At 40.4% G+C, this 23731-nt stretch overlaps 1 protein-coding gene across 3 annotated transcripts in view; it reads right to left on the bottom strand.

Moving 5' to 3' along the window:
• The window catches only part of TBC1D9 (TBC1 domain family member 9), an 84210-nt gene that overhangs the window by 18873 nt on the left and 41606 nt on the right, over positions 1-23731 (bottom strand). For all 3 annotated transcript variants that reach the window (XM_054030496.1, XM_054030497.1, XM_054030494.1), the window contains exons 6-12: positions 23024-23231; positions 19241-19447; positions 15407-15577; positions 14682-14832; positions 10437-10651; positions 3025-3142; positions 1680-1965 (exon numbers count right to left, since the gene is read on the bottom strand). In XM_054030496.1, the coding sequence (XP_053886471.1) occupies positions 1680-1965; positions 3025-3142; positions 10437-10651; positions 14682-14832; positions 15407-15577; positions 19241-19447; positions 23024-23231 (1356 nt within the window). The remainder of the gene's footprint in view (positions 1-1679; positions 1966-3024; positions 3143-10436; positions 10652-14681; positions 14833-15406; positions 15578-19240; positions 19448-23023; positions 23232-23731) is intronic.

The raw sequence follows: 23731 nt of genomic DNA, 5'->3' as shown, positions 1-23731 counted from the left end.
TAGTCTCTAAGGTGCCACAAGTACTCCTGTTCTTCATTATTTTTTCTGAGGATCAGTAGCGATTACATATAGACTGACTTTACATAAGTATGATCAAACCACTCTATTATTCCGTTATTTGGACAGAGATACCTATTTTGCCAATTTGTAACATTCCACTTCTCCCCAGAGCTGCATTAGTTGTTTACCTAAGCCACATTTATCAAGAAATATATGAAATCCATCTGATCACAGTAAGATGTCCACAATTTACCAGTGATTCCCTAAATAGAGTCTTGAAATATTTTTGTTTGAGCCATCTTACACAAATAAAGATTTGTGGGGCACTATCCACCTCATTCCTGTTGGAACTGGGGATGGTGTACTTGATTCTCAATACCTCCTGCCTCTCTCATTCCCCAAAACCTGGCTGTAAAGAGTATCAAGAGCTTATCCTTCCTGCCAGTGTAGCTGCTGTAAATCACCTTGCAGCCACATAAACTTCCTTTCATAACTCCTCAGCAAGGGTTGGAACTTAGTTCTGAGAGGAGAGTTGAGACGACCAGGGCTTTTTTTTTGGTTAAATACCAAGTAAATTAAAAAACCAACACCCATCATACCACTACTCATGCCTGGCTATAAATTACCCTGAGCCTCACTTTGATTCAGCAGCACCTTGAAATCTAAACATTGACACAAAATGTCAGGAAATCAAATGAATCATTCTAGGTTACATAAAGTAGTCTTAGTTCAGCATGAATGATTCATCCAGGTCTACCAACCTGCCTCGTGTTTTTATCTCTTCATGAGCCTTTCTAGATCTATTGCATTTTCTAGCAAGTCTATTTCCAACAATAGTTACCCTTGAATTCAGGTATTTTTCCTAATTACACTTAAAAGTTAACAGTCAGAAGATGAGGTAAAAAATTCCAGATATCTAACCAAGACCTGCTGAAGATCCCTATAAGACAGGTTCAGAAGGATATTCTAGAAACTAGAAAGGAAAACTTTTTTGTTGTTGTTGAGCCTGGCTAATAGGAGCAGTTGTGCATAATTGAGGGCAACACTCCTGATTGCTTCATCTTTGTAGGCTTTTAAGGTGGCTGTAATTTTCTGAAACTTTGTCCCCCTTGGGGTGTAGCTACCCTACAACGGCACAGATACAATGACAGGTTTCAGAGTAGCAGCCGTGTTAGTCTGTATCCGCAAAAAGAACTGAAGTACTTGTGGCACCCTAATAAATTTGTTAGTCTCTAAGGTGCCACAAATACTCCTGTTCTTTTTACAGATACAATGCTGCATCTGTAGTGCCATCATATAGATGCTTCCTACAACAATCAAAGGGATTTTTCCATCAATGTAGTTAATCCACATCTCGATGAGGCGGTAGATCTTCCATTGACCTAGCTGAGTCTAGGGTGGGGGTTAGGTCAACCTAAATACATCACACAAGGTGCAAAATTTTTCACAGCCCTGAGTGATGTAGCTAGGTCGATCTACTTTTTAGGTGAATACCAGGCTTAGATAAGTAGATATGGTCACTCAGAAATATATGTAAAGCCTTTTTTGACGAAGGCACACATAGCTCTTGTTACAGACAAAAAGGATTGCAAGCATTTAAAAGACATAACCAACTTCTTGGTAAATAAGTTAAATGCACTAAAACCGGAAGCAGAACTTTGGTTTTGTTCAATAAATACCTTCCCAGGACTGTCATTGCTTCTCCATCATCTTTACAGTTCAGCAGCTTGTCCACATTAGCATCCAGCACAGCAAGAGCTAACTGGAATATCACTTTTATTCCTTCATAGAAGAAACAATCCACAACCACCACAGCACTTTCAAATGGCATTACACTGAGAAAAAGTGTGAGGAACCAGGACAGTGAAATGGTAGAGATAACACCCAAGTCCTGCATGCAGTCATAAAGCTGTGGAACATAGTCCCGGGCCAGCTCTTCAAAAACACCTTGATCCACCAGAGCTCCTGTTGGAAATAAGTAACATTGGGCACACATGAATTTAGGATCAAATGAATACACATTTATACCCTTCTGGGGAAAATATTATAAGAACATTCTCCAAGATGCTTATATACATTTCCTTACCACCAGAGAAAGGATAGATTTTTCCCTTTGATTAAATTGTGATATGCACCAAAAAAAATCAAAACACTGTTATACAGAAAACAAATGTGTAATAAACACAGAGCCTAGAAAAAGCAAACAGGGCATTTCTTGTTTTGAAACCCATCCTTTGGAACTTGTAGATAAGGTACATTAATGGATGAATTCTACTTCTCAGCATTACAGGAGTGGTGGTGGGAGAGGCAATATAGGGGAAGGAAGGAAGATTTTTTTTTATTTTTAAGGCAAATTTAGTGGGTGTAAAAAGTTCCCTGTGGTGGCACAGAAAGCTGAAGACCTTCTACAGAACATGCACACCACATAGGCAACAGCAAACACAAGTATCTCCACACCACTACCTCTAGGATTGAGTGGGTAAGCTCAGTCATTGGTGCCTTTGCTAGCAAGGGTAAGTAACAGTGATTTTTGTGATGGAAGTGGATTGAAAGCATCAACTCATTTCACACAAGCCAACAGCCAGTCATTAGACAGTAAAGGCTTTCAGTTATTAATGTCCTTTCAAACCAACAGCCTAGAGGGGAGTGGTAATATAACCTTCTCTTGTAAACTGCCCGACCCTGCCCCTCACCAACATTTCTTTGGTAATTATATTATATACTCTGTTCTCTACACTTAAAATTGTAGCCTCCCACCTCCTTCTGATCTCTTTAACCTAAATCAAGACAAGTTGAGTTCATTGTAGAATTCTGTTTTACCTCAAGCAGGTGAAGAACTAACACTGAGCAGAATATCTACTTAGGTAGCTGCTTCCAAACTAGCCATTTCATTCTCTCATCTGTTTGCAGCAGTTCACATATCATCAGTGCTGACCATCTGATTATTTCAACATAAAAAAAATTAACAGAACAGGCTTCTGGATATTTAAGGACTTTTTAGAAAAAACAATCCCCTTAACATACCAACAACTCTTGTATTGTAGTAGTCTGGCAGCATGCGTTCACACAAAGCCACAAGCAGCCAGAAAGCTTCCTCCTCTTTTGCATACAAAAGAAGTACTGAAGTGACAATATTCATGGCCTACAAGAATGAAAAAATAAATCACTAGATATCATTTCTAAATTCTCTTGCCATATCTAGTGCTATAAAATCTGAACAGATAAGAATTTATCCTAGGTCAGAAATTAGCCATGGATTTACTCTGAAGAAATTTCACTTAAAATTTATTATATGTTCTGCTATATTCAGCAGTCCACATTCTTCTGTAAGTACAGCAAACAATGTTTTCCTAATGTTCCTAATAAGAAGTTTCTTCAAACCATCTGAAAATCAAGACTTTGGATGTTATTACTTCTTTGCGCAATCAGTTTATTGTTCATTCTTCAAGGGTTCAACTGTGCACACCCCAGACCTTCTGCCAGGGCAAAACAAAAACAAAAAACCAATGGCAGTCATGCCCTCCATTGGTGAGGCAAATGTTTGTAGTGGTGCCAATCTTGAGCAGCCTTGAGCACAATGGAGCAGAAGGACTGTAAGCAAGGGAGACGGGGGCAAGGTTCCTTGTGACCTATTTCCTCTATCTTACATAAATGGCTGGCACAACGTTGCTCTATGTTTGTTTGTTCTCAGTCATTGTCTAACTCCTTTATCAAGGCCAGAAGGCCTGAAAAAATGACCTACCTTGAGAATATTTCCATGTCAGAGTTTGAATCCTGAGGAACAGATTCATTATTTTAAACCCTAACTCAAATGGGAGAGATGACAGATAGTGGGCAGGTACACTACCAGCTTGTTTTCTGTGACTGTCCCAGAAGAACACATTTTAAAAGTTATTTCATTACATTTTAAGCCCCCAAAATGAAAGTTAAATATTTTTAAAACACTAATTTAGTTCTCAGTTAAAAAACTAAGAAATTCAGATTCAGATCCCTTTTCAAGATCTGTCAATTCATATATACTGATCCCCTCCCAACACCTACCAATACTTCATTATGATGCTATCACACACTATCCTCTTATCTTTAGTCTTGTTTACTATTTATATAATGATTTCGAGTTTGGATACTTGCTATAACTGTCACTGTGTTTGAAAGAATAAAAAGTACTTTTATACCATGACCCAGGACTACTTATAATTTCACTCCTGACTGTGCAGACCAGGGTTACAAGTGTGTTCCTGTTGCTACCATTCCGGTGTTCATTGTCCTACCATCCTCCCTCCCACCCCCTTCAATTAAAAAAAAATAGATACTTCAAGTAACGTTAAGTGATTTATTCTTTATGAATTAATGATGATGATGGTCAGAATACTTTGCATCTCCCTCTGCATTTTTCATTCAGGGATACTGAAGTGCTTTACAGTCAGTGATTAAGCCTCACAAGACTTTTATAAAATCAACAAGTATTATTCCCATTTTGCAACCAGGAAAGCTAAGGCACAGAGATATAAAAGGTGACTGCTCAAAGTTACACAGAAGTGAGAGAGTTGGGAGCAGAATCCAGAACTCCTGCCTCCCAACCCTGTACTCTAACAATTGTGACCAGATGATGCTTCCAGCCTTTAAAGAGAAACTGCTCCTCAACCGTAGCTCCAGCAGAGCTGACTCTCTGCTCTAATAGCTTATGTGATACATTGTTGTTTTCCCTTTAGCAAGGCTTGCAACCATGGCAAAAAGGTTTTTGGAAGGTTTTGATGCAACTAATATATGAAGGAACATTTGAAGTACAAGCAGTTTTTCCTTGAAATGGAATGCAAAGTTTCTTACCTGATCGTTTTCTGTTAGCAACTTCTCTCTGAATTCATTACTCATGGGCCAATGCCCCCTGCATGTGGAGTTTGGAGGCTGTCCAATATTGTGCTGGAGGCTCGGAGACTAAGCTCTGCCCTTCTGCTCAGGCTACCAAAAGAGCTCCTCCACAGCTGCAGATACACTCCAGCAGCCAATTGTTAGTGTTAAGATAACTTGATACACTATATTAATTTAACCTTAAGACAATATATGTATGAGTCTCCCTTTGGAGAAAGTTTTCAGTTTATATTTTTATTTACAAAAGACTACCAGGGTGGGTTGAATTCTGAGAGAAGCTGCTAACAGAAAGAAAATCATCATGTAAGAAATTTCTCATTTTGTTGCACATGCAGCTTCTCTCCTCATTTATTACCCATGGGAAGTAGTGAACAGTGAATCCCAGAAGTAGATTTTAATCCCAGAGTTTAATTACTATAGTAGCATAACAACCAGGAATGGAAGTTCCCCCCACAGAAAGCAAGAGCTTTATAAACTAAGACGTTATGGGGAAACCAACCCAGTAGCACCTTCCTACCAAAAGATGCACTTGCAGAGGAACGGAAATTTACTTCGCAAATCTTCCGCAGGCTCATACACTCCCTCCCCTCTCCCCTACAGTGCCTCTAGGAATTTCTGTTAATAGTTTCCTAGATGCCTAGCATGCCAACTGATGCAGGATTTTTACATCTTGGCTGCAGCAACCCTGAGTCCCTAAGGCCTTGGCATTTTGGACAGAATAAGATGAACAGGGTACAACTGGCATATGTAATCTATATACCAGAGATGAATCTTCAGAGCTCTAGGGACGCTCATTTATGTCACAATCTTCCGAGGGCTGGAACCAAATGATGAGAGAACTATTTCTCAGGAATTGTGGAAAGAGGAGTTTATCTTGAGTAGAAAGGTTTCTGGAGCTATAAATATTTTTTTCCTTATGACAAAGGCAATGTGATTCTTGTATGGATATGGGAATTAATTCCAAAACTTGCCCTGTTGAGGTAATGGTGACTAGAAAGGCCAACCACAGACTTGTCTAAACTTGTCAGTGTGATTAAACTTGGCAACTGATATTCAAATGGAGGATCCAATGTGGTTGGCTACAAGGCTGGTATCCACATCTCTATGGTGTTTGGTTGCGCGACTCCAACCGAATCTCCTGGAAAAAACTCTAATGTAGCTGAGATCACCAGACCTTTGTGATTATCATCATATTTGTATTACAGAAGCCTCTAGAGGTCAGGGTCTATTGTGCTGGGCAATGTACAAAGAGGCAGTCCAAGCCCCAAAGAGCTTCCTGTTTCCCCTCAGACCTGAAATGTAAATTTGACAGATCAATGAATGAAAAATCCTGGTTGAGTTCTCTCTGAATACCAAACTGTATCAGAGGTTGAAGGAGAATCCATGTTGAACTACACTGTTCTTCTGATGCTCAGGCTATTAGCTGTAGATGTTCCTAGTCTGAATGAAGGAGTCCCAGCTTCACAAGATCTGGTGTTTTTTATAGGTACAATGTGGGGGTCTTGGCTATCTAGCAAGTCCAAAGTGTCTTCTGGGCTAGTGGAGTATTAGGAGGAGGACTTAAACTCTCCCTTTCTCTCTTTTCTGTATGCATTACATAAGCTGTCTGGAAAGACAGCAGATTCTTCTCTTCCCAGGCCTTTATTTCCATTTCCAAGGAGCAGCTTTGATCCCTGGTTTCAGAAGGGATATAAACACTTCTGACTCAATTCAAAGCCAATCCCTGATGGGAAGTAAGAAGAGACTTCCTCTGCAAATACCATAATTGCCTGCTATGTGGTTCCTTGCACCTTACTGGTCACTGTCACAGACAGGATACTGGACTTGATGGATCACTGGTCTGACCCCATATGTCCACATGACCATGTTTGTGGGTTTTGCTTTGTCTTTTCAAATTAAAAAGACACACCCCAATAGAGACGTCAAAATTAACTGAAAGGATACGTATGATGAGATTTTGGAAATCTGTCTTCCAAGTGTGCTTGCTTCCATATGAGTACGCGAGGGTCTAGAGTGAAAGTTGGGTTGGCTTTCAGCATGTTGTTTGAAATTACCTGCCCACAGAGAGGCATTGGATGTTATCTGAGAATGACACTTAACTTTGCATTGCCTCAAGTGCATGGTTCTAAGTCCTCAGAAGGAATTTAAGCAGGTGCATTTTGAGAATCACACTCAGGGGATGAAGCTGATGCATCGCACCCTAACCTTTGGAAACAATTGGCTACTGATGACCTTTCAGGAAATGATGGATGCAATGAAGTTTTGGATCTTTGCAAATCTTTACCATTGCTCTCCCAGAGGACCATGCCAGGACCATGACCTCTGGGAGAGCAATTCTCTGCATTGGGATCAAAAGCTCCTATGGATTTTCAAGAGCTAATGGCAGTTGTTCCTTTAGGAATAGGTCTATTTCTCTGGATGTGGAACTGATTGGTATGTTGCCAATGCATGGGTATAGATGCATTACATACAACCTATGCCTACCACCAGCCACTTAAGATTCTGGGTGCAGAAGGTGGATCAGAAGGAAGAGTGCTGCACAGAAATTCTGAGCTCTCATACACAAATGCTCTTTGTCATGCTGAAAACTTGTCGGTTTGAAAGAAAATTGATCTAGGTTTCTTTGAAAGAATCTTCTCCAGATTCTTCCCTCTGCCAGGGTAACAATCCTTTCTTGGATACCCTTGGTGTTAGAATCAACCAATAGTTGCTAACGCTGGTTTCAACAGTGAGGGCTGAGGCCTGTCTGCAATCTCAAGTAGTCATTTCTCTAACATTTCCACCAATGGCTCCTCTGCACAACATATCCATTTAAGACAAGCAACGGCAATCCAGGGATGTGACAGGCTCTTTTGTAGCCACCAAGTTAAAATCCACTGCTTGGCACAAATCACAGGACAAAACCTGAGACGTCTTACTCCAAGCAAGGCTCATACCGCTAGACAGTTAGCCACTTGTTTGCCACAAAGTAGGCGTTCTTTTTTAAACATATGAAAAAAAATCTGTGGTCTGAAAGGCTATGGCTGAGGCTTTGAAACCACTGTGCAGTGTATCATCAGTACTATGGTCCATGGGGTCTTCTGGAAGGAAGTCCCCTTCTGAAAGTGTGACTCTGTCTTTGACTGGTGGACCTACTGCTGCAACAACCTTAGACTCCCCAAATTTATGAAATTTCTTTGTTTTATATAAAACATTTTAGTTTAATCAGATATCCTCATTTCAGGAAATGTGTCTAATAATACTTGAAGAGGAAGATATTTTATTAATATTAATGAGTTCCTTGCAAGCTGACAGACATCCTTGTAGGTTTCTGTGTTTTGTTTTGGTTGGGTTTTTGTGTGTGCGATGCATGTGTGGTACTTTTTCCCCTGGCTGTTTACAGGGAGGAGGTAAAAAGAACAGGAGTACTTGTGGCACCTTAGAGACTAACAAATTTATTAGAGCATAAGCTTTCGTGGACTACAGCCCACTTCTTTGGATGCATACAGGAGGTAGTACACTATTTATCTTGGCATGGGGACCACACAATGGAGGAAGGGATACTGTTTATACTGATACTTCAATTGTGGAAGTAGCTTGCTAGATGTCCCCGGGGAACCTGAAAGGCAGCCTGCCTGCTCCCCCAGGCTGCCAAGCATTCAAGCGCAGTAGGTGCAACTTAGTACAAACTTAGGACTTTACACAGGAAATCAGGCTCCTTTTGAAATAGGAAGGGATTTCTCACTTACCCCTCTGTTAGTCTCTAAGGTGCCACAAGTACTCCTGTTCTTCTACTTACCCCTCTGTAATCCCCTTGTGGTGCAGAGGGATGTGGAATCCTCATGTGCCTCTGCTCTGGTCACAGACTGAGTGACATCCTCCTAAGGTTTTAATGTGGAGCCAGTTCAGGGAGTGGGGAGGGGTGGAGAGAGCGAGAGACACACACCCCTTTCCCTGGCAGAGCAAGGAGTTATTGCTGATGATCAGAAGGCACAATTCCCATTCTGCTGCTGTCTGAAATTAGTCTGCAGCCTGAGGCAGAGCTGCACAGGAGAAACAGGCATCTCTGCATGCCTAGACATGCTGAAAGGTGTGGGAGAGGCAGTGGGAATGATACAGAGGAGAGTACTGTGATCCTAGGAGACAAGCCCTAGCAAACACTCCCGCAGGGGACAAGGCAAAGGTCTTACCTCTGATTTTCACCTCATTTGTTCATTAACAATACTAATCACTGCCTTGCAAACGACACACTTGCTTTGGGGGTTTGCAAGACTTACCCCGGAGTGTCATGAAAATTCCTATTCACAGTGGGAGGAAGAGCCCCTGCTTCTTTCCCTAGGGAGCTGCGGGGTGGGGGAACTCTGGATCCTTTCAGGGTTTTTCCCCCTTCCAGCACAGCTTTGTTGTGCAACCAACCCCTGAGCTGGCCAAATAGGGTGACAGGCAGGGCATCATTCACCCTCTGTAGAGCCTGTAAGTGTTGCCTCACAAAGGGAACACTGATTAGATTTAAGCCAGGTGTTTGCAAGACAGCTTTGCCATGTCTGAGTGGGGGCAGAGGAGTCCATCAGGGAGGTGCTGCACTGGCAGATCCAGGTGGTAGGAACCACAATGCTGCTATTTATCTAATCCAGGGGAAAAGGAGAAGGAAGATTATAAGTCACAACTGCCTGAAAACAAAACAAAGTAAAGGTTTTAAAACAAAATGGTCTGGAGAAACTGAACCACCATTTTGTTCCACTTTTGGAAGCAGAAAATCTGTTGGTTGTCCTGAGCTGAAGGACAGAGTTTAATCCTGGAACCTCCAGCAACAACACTGGACTGCCGCTGAATTCCACAGGTGGGGGCATTAGCCCATGAGTAATGAACGAGGAGAGAAGCTGTGCAACAGGCAAAAATGTTACTAAGAAGGACTTTCATAAGCCTCATAACATTCCTTATTAAGAGTTCATTCTGACATTTTTTAGATATTATTTTAATTAGATGCACTTGGGGACAGATCTTTAGTCATCCTTACACTGGTCACTATATTTATGGGCACACAAATCTGCATATACAAACCAGTATGCACAAGCAGTTAGTGTCTCTGGTACCTGAGCTTGCAAACCGTTATGCATAGACTCCTGTGCAGAGTCCAACTGAAGCTAAGAACGCTGTGTAGATCTTGGGTTCTCAAACTGAGGGTCGTGACATCTTGGGGGTCACAAGGTTATTACATGGGGAGTCATGAGCTGTCAGCCTCCACCTCTAAACCCTGCTTCTCCTCCAGCATTTATAATAGAGTTAAATATAAAAAATGTGTTTTAATTTATGGGGGGGGGGGAAATCATACTCAGGCTTGCTGTGTGAAAGGGGTCACCAGTGCAAAAGTTTGAGAAACACTTATAGATGCAGGAGTCTGTACTAATGCAACTCTTTGCAGGATCAGGGCTTTGTGCAAACAAATCAGGAACCTAAATGTTCATGTGCATGATCAAATATATCAACTGTGTACATTAGCATGCAGCCACTGATTGAGAAAACAACAAAATAAATAGACAGGAATGGGAATTCTAGATCTTGAAAGGATGGCAAGACATTTCAATTACCTGACAATATCCTATGTTTGGATTTCTAAAAGCATAGGCTGTTAATACTCTCCTCAGGGCAGCAATACCCATCTCATTCTGGAATGCAGGGTGCTCTGGGAGAGAACGGTGCAAATCTCTCTCAATCTCTTCTGTGGCAAGGTTATACTTCCCCATAGATTTCTCCACGAGGTCCTCATAATAGCCAGGGTGGGTGGCCATCTCATTAATGGCTCCTAAGAGGAGGAGAGAGCAACACCAATGAAGTAGGATAATGAAGTAAGGGCTAACAGGCATAGTATAGTCATATTATTTTCTTTTGTTCCCTTAGTTCAGACATCTTCAACTGAAATTTTAAAATAGAAACAAAGTTTGAAAATACATTTAAAATGTTATAATTGTAAAGAGGATAAAATTGGCCTGGCACTCATAAAAATACAGCTGGTTGCCTTTTCCTTTGGGTACATTTTAAAAAGCAGTTTCACATAATGATAAAATAAAAAACAGAAATAAACCCTTTCCTTCTGTGGGGAGGAAACGTTGAGCATGCTGAATCGCAGTGGAGCTTTAACAGCTGCCACCACCACAGTGTCCCTCCAAAGATTGGGAGCTAATCTGTGTGCTACTGGTAGCGCAGATAGCCTATTGGCTGGCACCCTGTTCACATGCAGACCGCCATGATAACACACACGTCCATCTCTAAGTCATATACAGAATAGCTGCTGGTTCTATAGCCTATTGGCTGGTTCTTTTCATCTTCAGAGCAATTTTTAAAACATCGTTCAGTCAATCCGCACAGCATCCCTGTGAGCACATAGTATTATCCTTATTTTAAGGACAGAATAAAAGAAGCAGAGAAGTTAACTACAGCTACAGAAAGAGTCAGTGCTGAAGCCAGGACTAGAACTCAGGAGATCCAGATTTGCAGCCCTGTGTTCAAACCATTAGACCACACCTTTCTCAACCAAAAAGTCTCTATTTAAAATAACACCAACCTTTTTTCTGTCCAGTATACCTGCTTCCTATCCAGGGCAAAGATCTCCACCTATAGGTCAGTTTTAATTTAGTTATGAAACATAGCTAAGGTCTGACCTACTTCAAAAACTAGACCCACATGTGAAACAAGTTTAGGGGACAACTGTGTTGGTACCAGGAGACCAGGCATAGATGTATCTTACGCAGGGACTTATTGTCCAGAGTTTTTCCCTTAATATGAATTATTTTCTCTTTTCATTTTAACCCATTTAACCTTGTTTTAACTCTGGTAACTAGTGCATGGTAGGTAGAGTGACCAGATGTCCCAATTTTATAGGGACAGTCCCGATATTTGAGCCTTTTTCTTATATAGGCTCCTATTACCCCCCGACCCCGTCCCGATTTTTCACACTTGCTGTCTGGTCACCCTAATGGTAGGCTAACTATCTTCCCACAGTTGAATTGTTCCCCAGACACTAATGGACATCTTTGCTCATCCACGGGCTACGCTGTCAAGCCGTCAAGAGACGGAGGGATGCATCACATTTATATAAACTGAGCAAATTGTAGATATCCTATCTACAGAGATCAAATCTGCACAGATTGCATCAACCAGCTCTTTTTTGACCACACTTTAGCTACAATACAAATGATCATCCCTTTACAACCACTGTGATAGCTGTTTAATATATGTTTGGAGGGTTCTAGATTTTAAACCATGAATTAATTTTACACAACCAAAGTACAAACTTGAAAAACTGACAGACAACAAGCAACTGTCAAAGGATAAAAGGTCAAGTGGCTGACTGATGTTCAAACTACATGTTGAAGTCTGAAGTCTACTTTAACTGTCTATGCAAATTGGAATAGCCATTTAGAAGTTAAGGTAGCTGAACAAAAGAACAGCCATACTGGGTCAGACCAAAGGTCCATCTAGCCCAGTATCCTGTCTTCTGACAGGGGCCAATGCCAGGAGCCCCAGAAGGAATGTATAGAACAGGTAATCATCAAGTGATCTGTTCCCTGTCACCCATTCCCAGCTTCCAGTAAACAGAAGCTAGGGACACCATCCCTGCCCATCTTGGCTAATAGCCACTGATGGACCTATCCTCCATGAACTTATCTAGTTCTTTTTTGAACAGTTATAATCCTCTGACAAGAAGTTCCACAGGTTGACTGTGCATTGTGAGAAAAAATACTTCCTTTTGTTTTAAATCTGCTGTCTATTAATTTCATTTGGTGACCCCTAGTTCTTGTGTTATGAGAAGGAGTAAATAACACTTCCTTATTTACTTTTTCCACACCAGTCATGATTTTATCGACCCCTATTATATCCTCCTTTAGCCATCTGTTTTCCAAGCTGAAAAGTCCCAGTCTTATTAATCTCTTCCATACAGAAGCTGTTCCATACCCCTAATAATTTTTGTTGCTTTTTTCTGAATCTTTTCCAATTCCAATATAAATCTAAGGTGTGACTGCAATAGGTATTTCTATTAATCCAAGAGGATCCGTTTATTTTAGGAAGGACTAACGATAAATAAAAGGAATTTCCTCCAAGAAAATATAGGTGAATGAACCCCATGATAAAGTAACATGGTGATGACAATGAACTTTGACCAGTACAAACTTCCCCTGGTGTAGGGAGGAGGGATGTGGCAAAGTGGAGCTCTGCTCAGGTATGCTGGAACAATTTGTATAGTGGGGGTGCTGAGAGCCATTGAACCAAACTGTAAACCCCGTATATAATGGAAATCACTTCAAGCCAGGGGTATGACAGCCACACCAGCACCTATGGCTCTGCTACGCATGATCTTCCACCTGCAGGAGTAAGGTTCCCTCCGAGGCACCTTAGGCCAGTGGTTTAAGTCAGAGATGCCCCAGTGGAGCCCCAACTTCACTTGACCATACAGCCCTGAGTTAAGGAGCTGCAACTGGCTCCCTGCAGCCATTCCCTCCCCCCCTTCCATCTAATTGCAGCTTAGACAGAATGGAGAATCAAGCCCTTGGCATAGAGTGGTTTAATAATTTAAAGTATCATCCATTTTCTAAATGCATAAAGATTGTCTGGCCTACAGGACAGAACAAAGGGCCAGGAGCTTGGAATTCCTGACTTTCAATCTCTGCTCTGCCAACGATTCATTGAGAAATCTTGGGCAAAATCATTTAACCTCTTCATATTGGTTTCCCTATCTGTAAAGTGGGAACAATACTTGTCAGCCACACAAAGGTGCTAAGGAATATAGTTATTATATAGCATGTTCCAGCTGCAAAGCACAAAATATTATTACTCATTATTAAGGATAAGATTTTGTCATGGAGGTCACAGAAGCCATGGATTCCATGACTTTCAGAGACCTCTGAGAGATTTTCTGCTTCAGCCCTGGGTCCTGGGGCAGTGGAGCTGAAGCTGTCAGCCACTGCAAGCCCGGGAGCTCTGAACTGTTATAGGTGACAGGGGCCCTGGAGTTCTGAGCTGCTGCAGGTGGTGGGGGTCTTGCAGCTCTCAGTCACCACAGCCAGCAGGAGCCCCAGAGCTCCAAGCTACTTGCCCCAGAGGTGTCAGCTGCTGGGGGCGATGGGGGCCCCATCACGGGCAGCAGGGGCTGGAGCTTTTAGTCTCTCCCTCCCCCCCGCCTATTTTTAGTAAAAGTCACGGACAGGTCATGGGCTTCTATGAATTTTTGTTTATTGCCTGCAACCTGTCCATTACTTTTATCAAAAATAATCATGACAAAAATCTTAACCTCACTCATTATATAGGAGTGACAGAATCAAGCCACCCTCACAAGTTAACCTGGTCAAAACGTACAAACCATGTGGCAGTTTCATTGGGTCCAGGCTCAGTGAATACCTTGTTTATAACATCGCTCTAAAGAGACCTGTAACTTCATTTTTTTGACTGGCTCTTAACAAATATGCTCCTCTACTTGCTGAGAGTTTTTAGTTTTCACTCTGAGGCCTCAAACCATTGTAAATCCTTCAAGGCATGGACTGGTATCATTTTGTGTAGCACTGGGTACACTGGGCCAGATTTTCAAAGGTTTTTGGGTGCCTACCTGCATCTATAGACACCTAGGGGGATTTTCAAAAGCACCTAAATCAGGTCAGGAATGTAACTCCCACTGACTTCAATGAGAGTTAGCCACCTAACCCACTTTAGGTGCTTTTGAAAATCCTACTAGGTGCCTCCCTGAATCTTTAGGAGCCTAAATACATTTGAAAATTCAGCCCAGTGTCATCTCTCATACATCTACCTCATGACCTATGACAAGGTTCTAAACTGGAACCCACCTGAAAGCAGCAGCCAAAGTTCCCCTCTCATGATTTCTGGAATGCCTTTCAGCACAAGGTCTCTTGTTTTCTCTGTCCGATACATGCAGAGACCCTGACCATACTCAGCAAAGTGAATCTTCCAGGCTTGTTCTTTCAAAAACTCTTTTGCCTAAAAATAAATAAGTTCTGAGAAAGTGTAGTAGCATTTTTGATGCATTAACGTTAAAAGAAAAAAACAAAGTGCCCAAGCCCCATAACTAACTTTAATTATTAGGGGGGTAGAAGGAAGGAAGCAGTCTAGCTATAACCTGATTCTCTTATTTCAGTGTGTTGCTCTCTCACATTTCTTATTTCTTCCCAGCACATCTTGCTATAATGAATCTTGAAAATAGGTACGAAAGCAAAAGCCACAAGAAAAATACTATATAACAAACTACACAACATGCTATTCGTTCTTTAAGTTATGGAAAGGATGTCCTGAAGTTGTCCCCTAATTTTAAATACATTATCACTGCATGAAATGCTTTTTGAGTTTTGGCATGCATTATGGGGAAATTCTGCTACTAAAGTACTAGCAGTTTATTTTCTGAAAGATACCATCTCTGCAGGTGGTTGGCAGTGGTCCGCAATAGGGAAAAGTTAAACAACTCCTTCTGGAATGTTAACTTTAAAAAAAACTTCGTTTTAAAACCAAAACACTTTTCTAATCTGGCATAGTTTACAAAAACAGGAGCGAGATCTACCAATTTGGGGTTGAACTCCTCAGGCGACCGCCGTCGATACATTGTCATTAAAGCCTGCGTTGCTGTTGGAATACTGTTGCCATTGAGATTGAACTGTCGCTCTCCATCTGCTTCAGAGCTGAGACTTCTTTGAGGGCTGGAGGAAACTATACTACTTGGTCTTGAATACACCTGCAAAAACCAATAGCCACAAGCTGTTCATGGGTGAGAGCTGGAGAATTTTGCTTGTACTGCACCAAAATTATTGCATCCTAAGAGCCAACTCAGTTTGAGGAAATCAAACCTCCAAGGTGCAGCTCAAGGGTAAACGTCTGGCAGCAGAAATTAAACTAATTTCAATCAATGAAATTAATTTTTAGTTTTCCAATCAAATCAGTTTTAAGCATTTATTTCACCACATCAAAAATCTAACCATACAATAAGCTGGTTTTAATTTTTCAGTGACTAAGATTATATATTGGAAGTTGCAGAGGCATGGTTGTTAAAAATTATGCACCCAAAGAGATTCTACATTAATTTCTGCAGACAGTAAAATGACTCATCTAACAGGATGTTTTGCACCACGGTATAGCAATACCCAATTACAACAGAATTTTCTCTCTCTCTCTTTCCTTCTCTTTTGTTTTTATTAAAAAAGCAGAGGAATTTCACAATGGCCAAGATTTTAAAATGTTATTAGTAACTTTGAATGTCCAACCTGACCTGAGGCACCTTAAAGGGGCCCAATTTTGAGAAAGTGCTGAAGTTTTCCATCACAAAATGCTAATTTGACAGAATCAAGATGTTCGGCAGTTTCCTGTCAGCCCACTAGCAGGCATGCACCTTGACTTCCCAGATGGCCATCTCCCTGTCCAGAATTTTTCTAAACATTTTGTTTCAATTCTCTCAAAATGGAATTTTTCAATATTCCATTCCATGGAAAATTTTGCATTTCAGACTCTTTGTTCTGATCTGGAATTAATTTTTTTTTAAATGAGAAATTTCTGCAGAATTCAGTTCTGGCAAATCCAGTTCTGGCACAGCTCTACTGAAAACCTCTACTTTTAAAATCAGTCCCCTTTAAGGGGGTCTCATGTTGAACACCCAAAACTGAGGTATCCATGATCACTAGTCACTTTTTAAAATCTTGGCTAATAACAATGGTACCTTTTCACAGTATCTGACTATGAAAATGTTTACAGAAAATAAATGTGGTTTAGAATGAATTCCTGCAATCATGCTACTGAAATTCTCAACCATTTAATTAAATCTTAAAAGGTAATTTGATAAAAATATGAAAAATTTGAAATGTTCAAAGTAAACATAGTACTTATCTAGCTTTTACACTGAAACAAACAGCTAAAATATTAAACTCAAAAGCCAACAACAAAAAAAAAAGACGACCCTTAATTATGTTTATTTATATTATGGTGGAACTTGCATGCCCCAGCCAAGATTGGCATCCCACTACGTAAGGTGCACAAATAGATAGGTTGCAGTTTTTAATTTCAACCATGTTTTGGTTAGAATAAGTGGAATCATTTGTGATGAAAGGGACTCCATAACTGTCAGCATTCTACAAAGTTTACAAAGCTAATTTCATTTTTTTAATTAATTATATATATATATATATATATATATATATATATATATATATATATATATATATATATATATATATATATATATATATCTCACACATACACACAAAATCTTATATGTATGTGTATTACAATTACAATGCACTTAGATTACTTCATATTGATTACTATATATTACTGAAAAGCAGCCTTTAATCAACCAAATATTTTATACAACAGTAGAAAACAAAAATCAAGAAATATATTAGTCAATTGGTACTACCTGTGCAGGAGAAATTTTAGATAGGCAGAAAATAATTATCCAGTGGGGACTTGGCCAGGACACTAAAGTTAACAAATCTCCTCTTATAAAAAGAGGAAAAAAGAAAAAGAAAAGGAAAAAAAAAGGGATTTTTAACAAATTACTTTTAAGACCTAGATGATAAGCAGCACAGAGCCACTCAGCATCATGTTGTGGCCAGGATTTAGTATGGATTCAGAGCAAGAGCTTTAGCTACATAAATTACCAATATCACTTCCTGCAAAGCCCTGTTTTTGTTTTGGAACATTGATCGGTTTGACAGATCTGATGAGATCACAATCTGAGGCAGTATGGCAGACTCATTTCACAAGACAATAACTCTGGGTGCTTGATTTCTGCCTCATTTCACCTTTGATACAAACTAAAATCTGTATGCTTAAAGTGTCTGACTTTTTTTTACAACAACTACCTTTACACAGTTAAAAAAGGGAGACGATTCATAACTGGACCATATGATTTTAGAGATTTATTTTCTGTTTAAATGTTTAAAAGTCTGGTGGCAATGAAGCAGGAATTTAAGATTGCTCAGGTTAAAAATCTTTATTTTCAGAATTAAAATTTAATCTTTTGGATTAGTGAGCAAGTGAGGAGTTATATAAAAACTGACAGTTTTAGGCAACACCTGTTCATTTCTTTCAGGTGCTACAACAGTTAGAATTCTTTTGGAACTCACATAAGTTGACAGTCACTGTATTTTTACTGAATGTTCCACCACACTATTTTCTTTAAGATGAACAGTAATTTTAAAACATGGAAGCAGGAATTTGAGCAGCTCTTCTGTACAGATGATGGTAGATGCTCAGTGGCCAGTTAAAGGTTTTATTTACAAGCTGTATTCAGTGTAGTTGTAGCCATGTCGGTCCCAGGATAGTAGAGAGACAAAGTGGGTGAGGAAATATCTTTTATGGGACCAACTTGGTGAGAGAGAGAAGCCTTCAAGCCATACAGAACTCTTCCTACTGGACTGGAAAATAGCTCTCTGTGGCTTGAAAGCTTGTCTCTCTTACCAATAGAAGTTGGTCCAATAGATATTGCCTCATCTACCTTGTCTCTCTTATTTACAAGCTTGCAAACAACCAGCACTAAAAATCTGACCCTCTAATGCAGAGGTAGGCAAACTACGGCCTGCGGAACCTTCCTGCCCTGCCCCTGATCTCCCAGCCAGGGAGGCTAAGCCCCTGGCCCCTCCCCTGCTGTCCCCCCTCCCCTGCAGCTGCACCGCCAGTGCTCTGGGTGGCGTGGCTGGCTCCAGCTGGGCCATGTGGCTGCGAGCTCCTGCCGCTCCAAGTGGTATGGTAAGGGGGGAGGGAGTGGGGGGGTTGGATAAGGGGCAGAGGGTTCTGGGGGGCAGTTAGGGGACAGGGAGCAGTTGGATAGGGGGTGGGAGTCCTGGGGGGCCTGTCAGAGGGCAAGGGTGTGGATAGGGGTTGGGGCAGTCAGGGGACAGGGAGCAGAGGGTGGTTGGACAGGGGGTGGGGTCACAGGGGGGTGGTTAGGGGCGGGAGGGGACAAGGAGTGGGGGGGGTTGGATGGGTTGGGAGTTCTGAGGTGGGCAGTCAGGGGGCGGGGCGGATGGGGGGGGCAGGCTGTTCGGGGAGGCACAGCCTTCCCTAGTTGGTCCTCCGTACATTTTTGCAAGCCCGATGTGGCCCTTGGGCCAAAAAGTTTGCCCACCCCATCTCTAATGACACACATCAGCTAACACCATTGTCAAGGAGACAGTTGGCAAATTGGGAAAAATTTTCCAGGTTTAACCTTAAAAATAGATGCCCTAGTCATAATATTTCAATCCGTAAGCTGAAGATATGAGGGGCTTAGCAGAAATGACTTAAGTCTTCATAAGCATTAGTCTTTAACACAGAAACCTCAAGAAAAATGTCTCACACATGGACAAAGAAGCTACAGTTAAATTCTCTTCGATCAGTGAAATTAATTACATTTTTTTCCACACACCTCATCATCCGAACTGTTGTAACTTCCAGCAATCTCTTTTTCAGAATATGTTTTTGGAGTAGTTTGTAGAAGGAAGTCAGAGATCCTTTGCACAAGGAAGTCTCTATCCTTCAAGTTGGCAAAGAGGAATGTCATTTTGTTTTTAGTGCTGATGGATAATGGGCTGGGCAATACACTAGAGCTGTCCGCCTTTTCAACTACCGACACCTAGGGAGAAACAATAACCATTGGTCATGACTTTTCAACAGTTAGCTTGATATGCACCATTTTCAGAGTTGAATCTTAGGGATCATCTTTAGAATCCATGCAGCAGTTTCTAGTACACCTTTTTTTTTTTTTTTTTTTTGCATTTTTTATAGACAAAATGGGCATGATCATGCATCACTACTCCTCCTGGAAAACCAGGATCTGTACTGAAACAAAGATCGCTACACTGAAAACAGAAATTGAGGAGAAGCCCTGGTGTACATGAATAACCGTATTTTCCAACACAAGCCCCCTGCTTTCATGAAACAACTTTGTGGGCTCTAGATCATCACACATTACTCAGTTTGTTACATCATACTTGATTTTAAATAGGTTTTCAGTACAACCACCACATTTCCACAGTAGTGTTCAATGAGCTCCCTAAAGGCCACACAACACTCTCCTACTCACAAAGCTAAGTACAGAGTGTGCCCCTCAAGTGCTGTTTTTTCCTTACTACTAGACTCAGCAAGCTTTCAGCGGATCACAGCGTAAGCTGTTCCTTTGATAGTTCAGCCAGAGCCTCAGCTGATGCTGCTTTATTATGCTAGCTCTGTGCAGAAGTGCATTTGGTGGCTTTTTAAAAATGGGTTGTCAATTTTTGTCAACCGGAGATCCGGAGATTCTGTTGAACACCAAAATTCGTTACCTAGAACATACACAGACATTCAAAGTCAAGGTCTGGAGGCAAGAGTTGGCTAATCCTCTGAGCACATGCAATACAATACACATGGCATAGTAAACTGAAAAATGGAAACTTTTTTTGCTTTAATGGCAAATAAACATGTCTTAGAATCTACCTCTAATTTATTGCTGACAATAAATGCAGAAGTGCTTAAAGAACTATTTACAATTTTTAAACATTAGATCACTGGACCAGATCCTCCAACACCACTATGAATACAGACATCTATTCCAAAAACTTCTTTCCACAAGATCAAGGAACCTGCATTAAGTGGGAGAAACTTTCCCCATCTTGTCCTCTCTCCCCAGGAATCTCTTAAAAATCTGGAGAGGGGTCAGATGCTTTTTCTTGTAAGGATTTTGTTTGGCTTTCTGTTATTAATTATGTATTCACTAATCAAACTCCCCCCTATATGCAGTATTCAGAGCAAAATCTACAAAGCACAGCTCAATATTTCACCAGGCTTCTGGAAAGGTAAATCACAATATAGAACTCCCACTGATCAATTATACACGAGCTATAAATGTGTGATGTATGTTCTATGCACTACGGATTATGCAGTTAAAAAAACAAAATCAATCAAGTTCACAGAAAGACCTCTGCTCCAGAGGATACAGCACAGCTGTAAGTGCTTTTAACCGTCACTTTTATACAGAATCTTCTAGGTAATAAAAACTGCATTAGGCATGTCAAGATAAGAGAGCACATTTCGGTTTACCAAGATTTTTTTTTTAAGTAGCAATCCATGATCACACATTAGCACAATATCTTAATGTTTCATTAGTTAAAAGGCTAGATAATTTGTTTTTCATTTAACATCTCTTCTGAAGTTGTATTCAAAGACCGCAATATATAGCTCAGTCTCAAAATATTTCCCATTCTCCTCCCCAACCAACTTCCTTCTGTTTTCCAGTGAACTATAAACCAGCTCTTCATTAATGCAAAAGAGCCTCATTAACAATATATTTAAGTTAACTAAAGAGAAATATTCCTGTATTACTTTTCCATTCCACTTAAAGTGCTGTGAGCTGTCTGAGGGCATTCAACACAGAGGAAGCACAGATAAACACAGCGCCAGACTGGATGCGTTATAGCCAGGATGCTGTAGCATCAGCAGAAACCACACAGACATGCTTCCTTCTTAATGCCAGCAGACACCCAACCTACTCCCCTCTCCAAGTGCAGGCACACTCCTGCCTAAAGCACTGGTCCTTGAGGATGTGGCTGCTGACAGGAGTGAGTGGTATACTCAGGAAATGAAAATTTTACTTTCTGACCACTGCTATAGGACACGTGCTTCTAAAGGTTATTGGGCCTGAATGCCTTTGTGCCTGTCTCCAAAGGTGTTTCTTTGCTCTAGTAAGTCACAAAAGGCTGGAACTTAGGGCCTGATCCAAAGCCATAGGAAGTCAATAGAAAGTCTCCCACTAACTTCAAAGGGCTTTAGATCAGTTTATTATTGTTTTCAGTGTCGTAATTACTGAACAATAAACCTCAACAGTTTACACAAAACTTTAAATAGTTAATATGTATTCCCGCAGCTGATTCCTCTGAGAGGCCATCTGAATCCAATGCTGATAGTGCAGCTACAGCTGCTGCTATCAGAAACAGCTGCCAGTTCCACATCCAAAAGAAACTACAGTGCTTCACAAAGGTATGTGGATTTTATGCCCACACCCCAAGATATTTTCTCCACTTAACTTCATTGGCACAGTTCATTGCTCCTCTCGAATTCTCTGTGAACAGAGCACTGTGAATTTAAGGTCTGATTGTGAACCACCAGGATTTAAAAACACTACTACACACCACTGAAGCTGGATTTTGAAGTTTCCAGTGGAATAGCATTTGTTTTTTTCTTAGTGATTTGTGAAAAATAGTACCTTAAAATAATCAGTAGTTTTTCAGATTAGGCAAAAATATAGGGCATTTCTCATATGGGCCAGGATGCGTTCAGCATTCCAAGCATCCTGGGCCAGCCTGCCCTGGCTATACAGCAAGTTATACTCTTACTTCCAAGTTAAGTCACCATTTTAAACAAACTTCCACATCCCCAAAGGCATGCAAGTCACATAGTTTTCTCTCCATCACAACACAGTTACACAGAATTTTTAATTACAATATGCTTACATTAAAATTATCCTAATAATAAAAGTAAGTTCATATTAAAATATAAAGGTTGCATCAATCAATCAGGGGTATTCTGTAGCAGTTTATTTTAAAAACAAATGCCTCAATGTAGATTTTAAATTGCAGGCTACCATATTTAAAACTAAAAGACACTGCAGCAATTATGCAAATAGGAAACTAACAAAAAATTGATTAATGTCACATATATGAAAACTCTTTTCCCCCTCCCCCCCAAAAAATACCAACTGATGCTATCCTTTCTAAGAAGCAATTCACTATGTTACCATTTTAAGTTTAAAACTGGCCAGGCTGGCCCAGGATGCTATCATGCATTTCTGTCTAAAACTGACATTCAAATCTTAGCATCTGACAATATTTTTATTGAAATATGTGCTCTTGGTCACCTCTAAAGAAGTTTAATTCCCCACTTGGCTGGAAGGGAAAAAACCACGCTGTGGCCCTTAAGAATATAAACCAGGGAAGATACAGGAGTCCTGAGGGCTGGAAGGAAGAATAGGAGAGAGTCCCCGTGAATCATAGTAGTGTGAGCATAAAACTAAAGTTGCTACTGAACTGGTGCTACTTTGTTGACCACACGACTGTGATGTGACAACAGGACAAAGGGATTAAACAGCTTCCCAGCATAATGAAAATTTATGCTAGGTTCCATCTTAAAAGTAGACAAGTAAAACAATTTACTGTAGATATTCAGAATTAACACTCACCTCTCGAAGGGGGATAATGAGGCTACATAAGTTCTCCTCCTTACTAGTAAAGCAAATGTAATTTGTAGAAACAAACATCTGACCCAAAATGTGCATTTTATTAAATGGAGTCCACAAAGTGCAATCTGTGTGTCCATCTAATTTCTCATCTTTGGGAAGTCGGAATAGCGCACGGTATCTCTCACTCTTGGCTCTAGCATCAAGATCCCTAAAGACAGTGTTTTAAGATACACAATATTTACATAAAAATACATTTCAGACATGTCTTTCTACGTCACATAGTAAATATATACTTGGAACCCATTCATTTATGTAGCTGTACACAAATGTGAAAAAAATCATTAGGAAAGTTATTTCTATGAGACGGCTTTATTAATATCTTGGTACTGGTACAGCATTGGAATTTCTTAATAATCTATAGATCCATAGTAGATCTTTCTAATGTGCTACATATATTCTACCACTATTTAACACTAGGGAGTAGTGACTCCTGCTACCAAAGGCTTAAAAAAAATTAGTGATACAATACATCTCAATTGTCACTATGTAACAAAAGAAATGCAACTAAAATATATTCAAAATGTAAAAAAATATTTAATACATTCAAAATGTAAAAATAATTAACAAGGAGCAATTCAGCTACAGTGTAATAATACCACTAGAGAGAGAGATAGAAATACTTTCTGTATTGTATTTGGCACTTTTGAC

The sequence above is a fragment of the Malaclemys terrapin genome, chromosome 5, assembly GCF_027887155.1.
Source record: "Malaclemys terrapin pileata isolate rMalTer1 chromosome 5, rMalTer1.hap1, whole genome shotgun sequence".
In the NCBI taxonomy this organism is placed as follows: Eukaryota; Metazoa; Chordata; order Testudines; family Emydidae; genus Malaclemys; species Malaclemys terrapin.
This window is presented reverse-complemented; position numbering and strand designations above follow the sequence as displayed.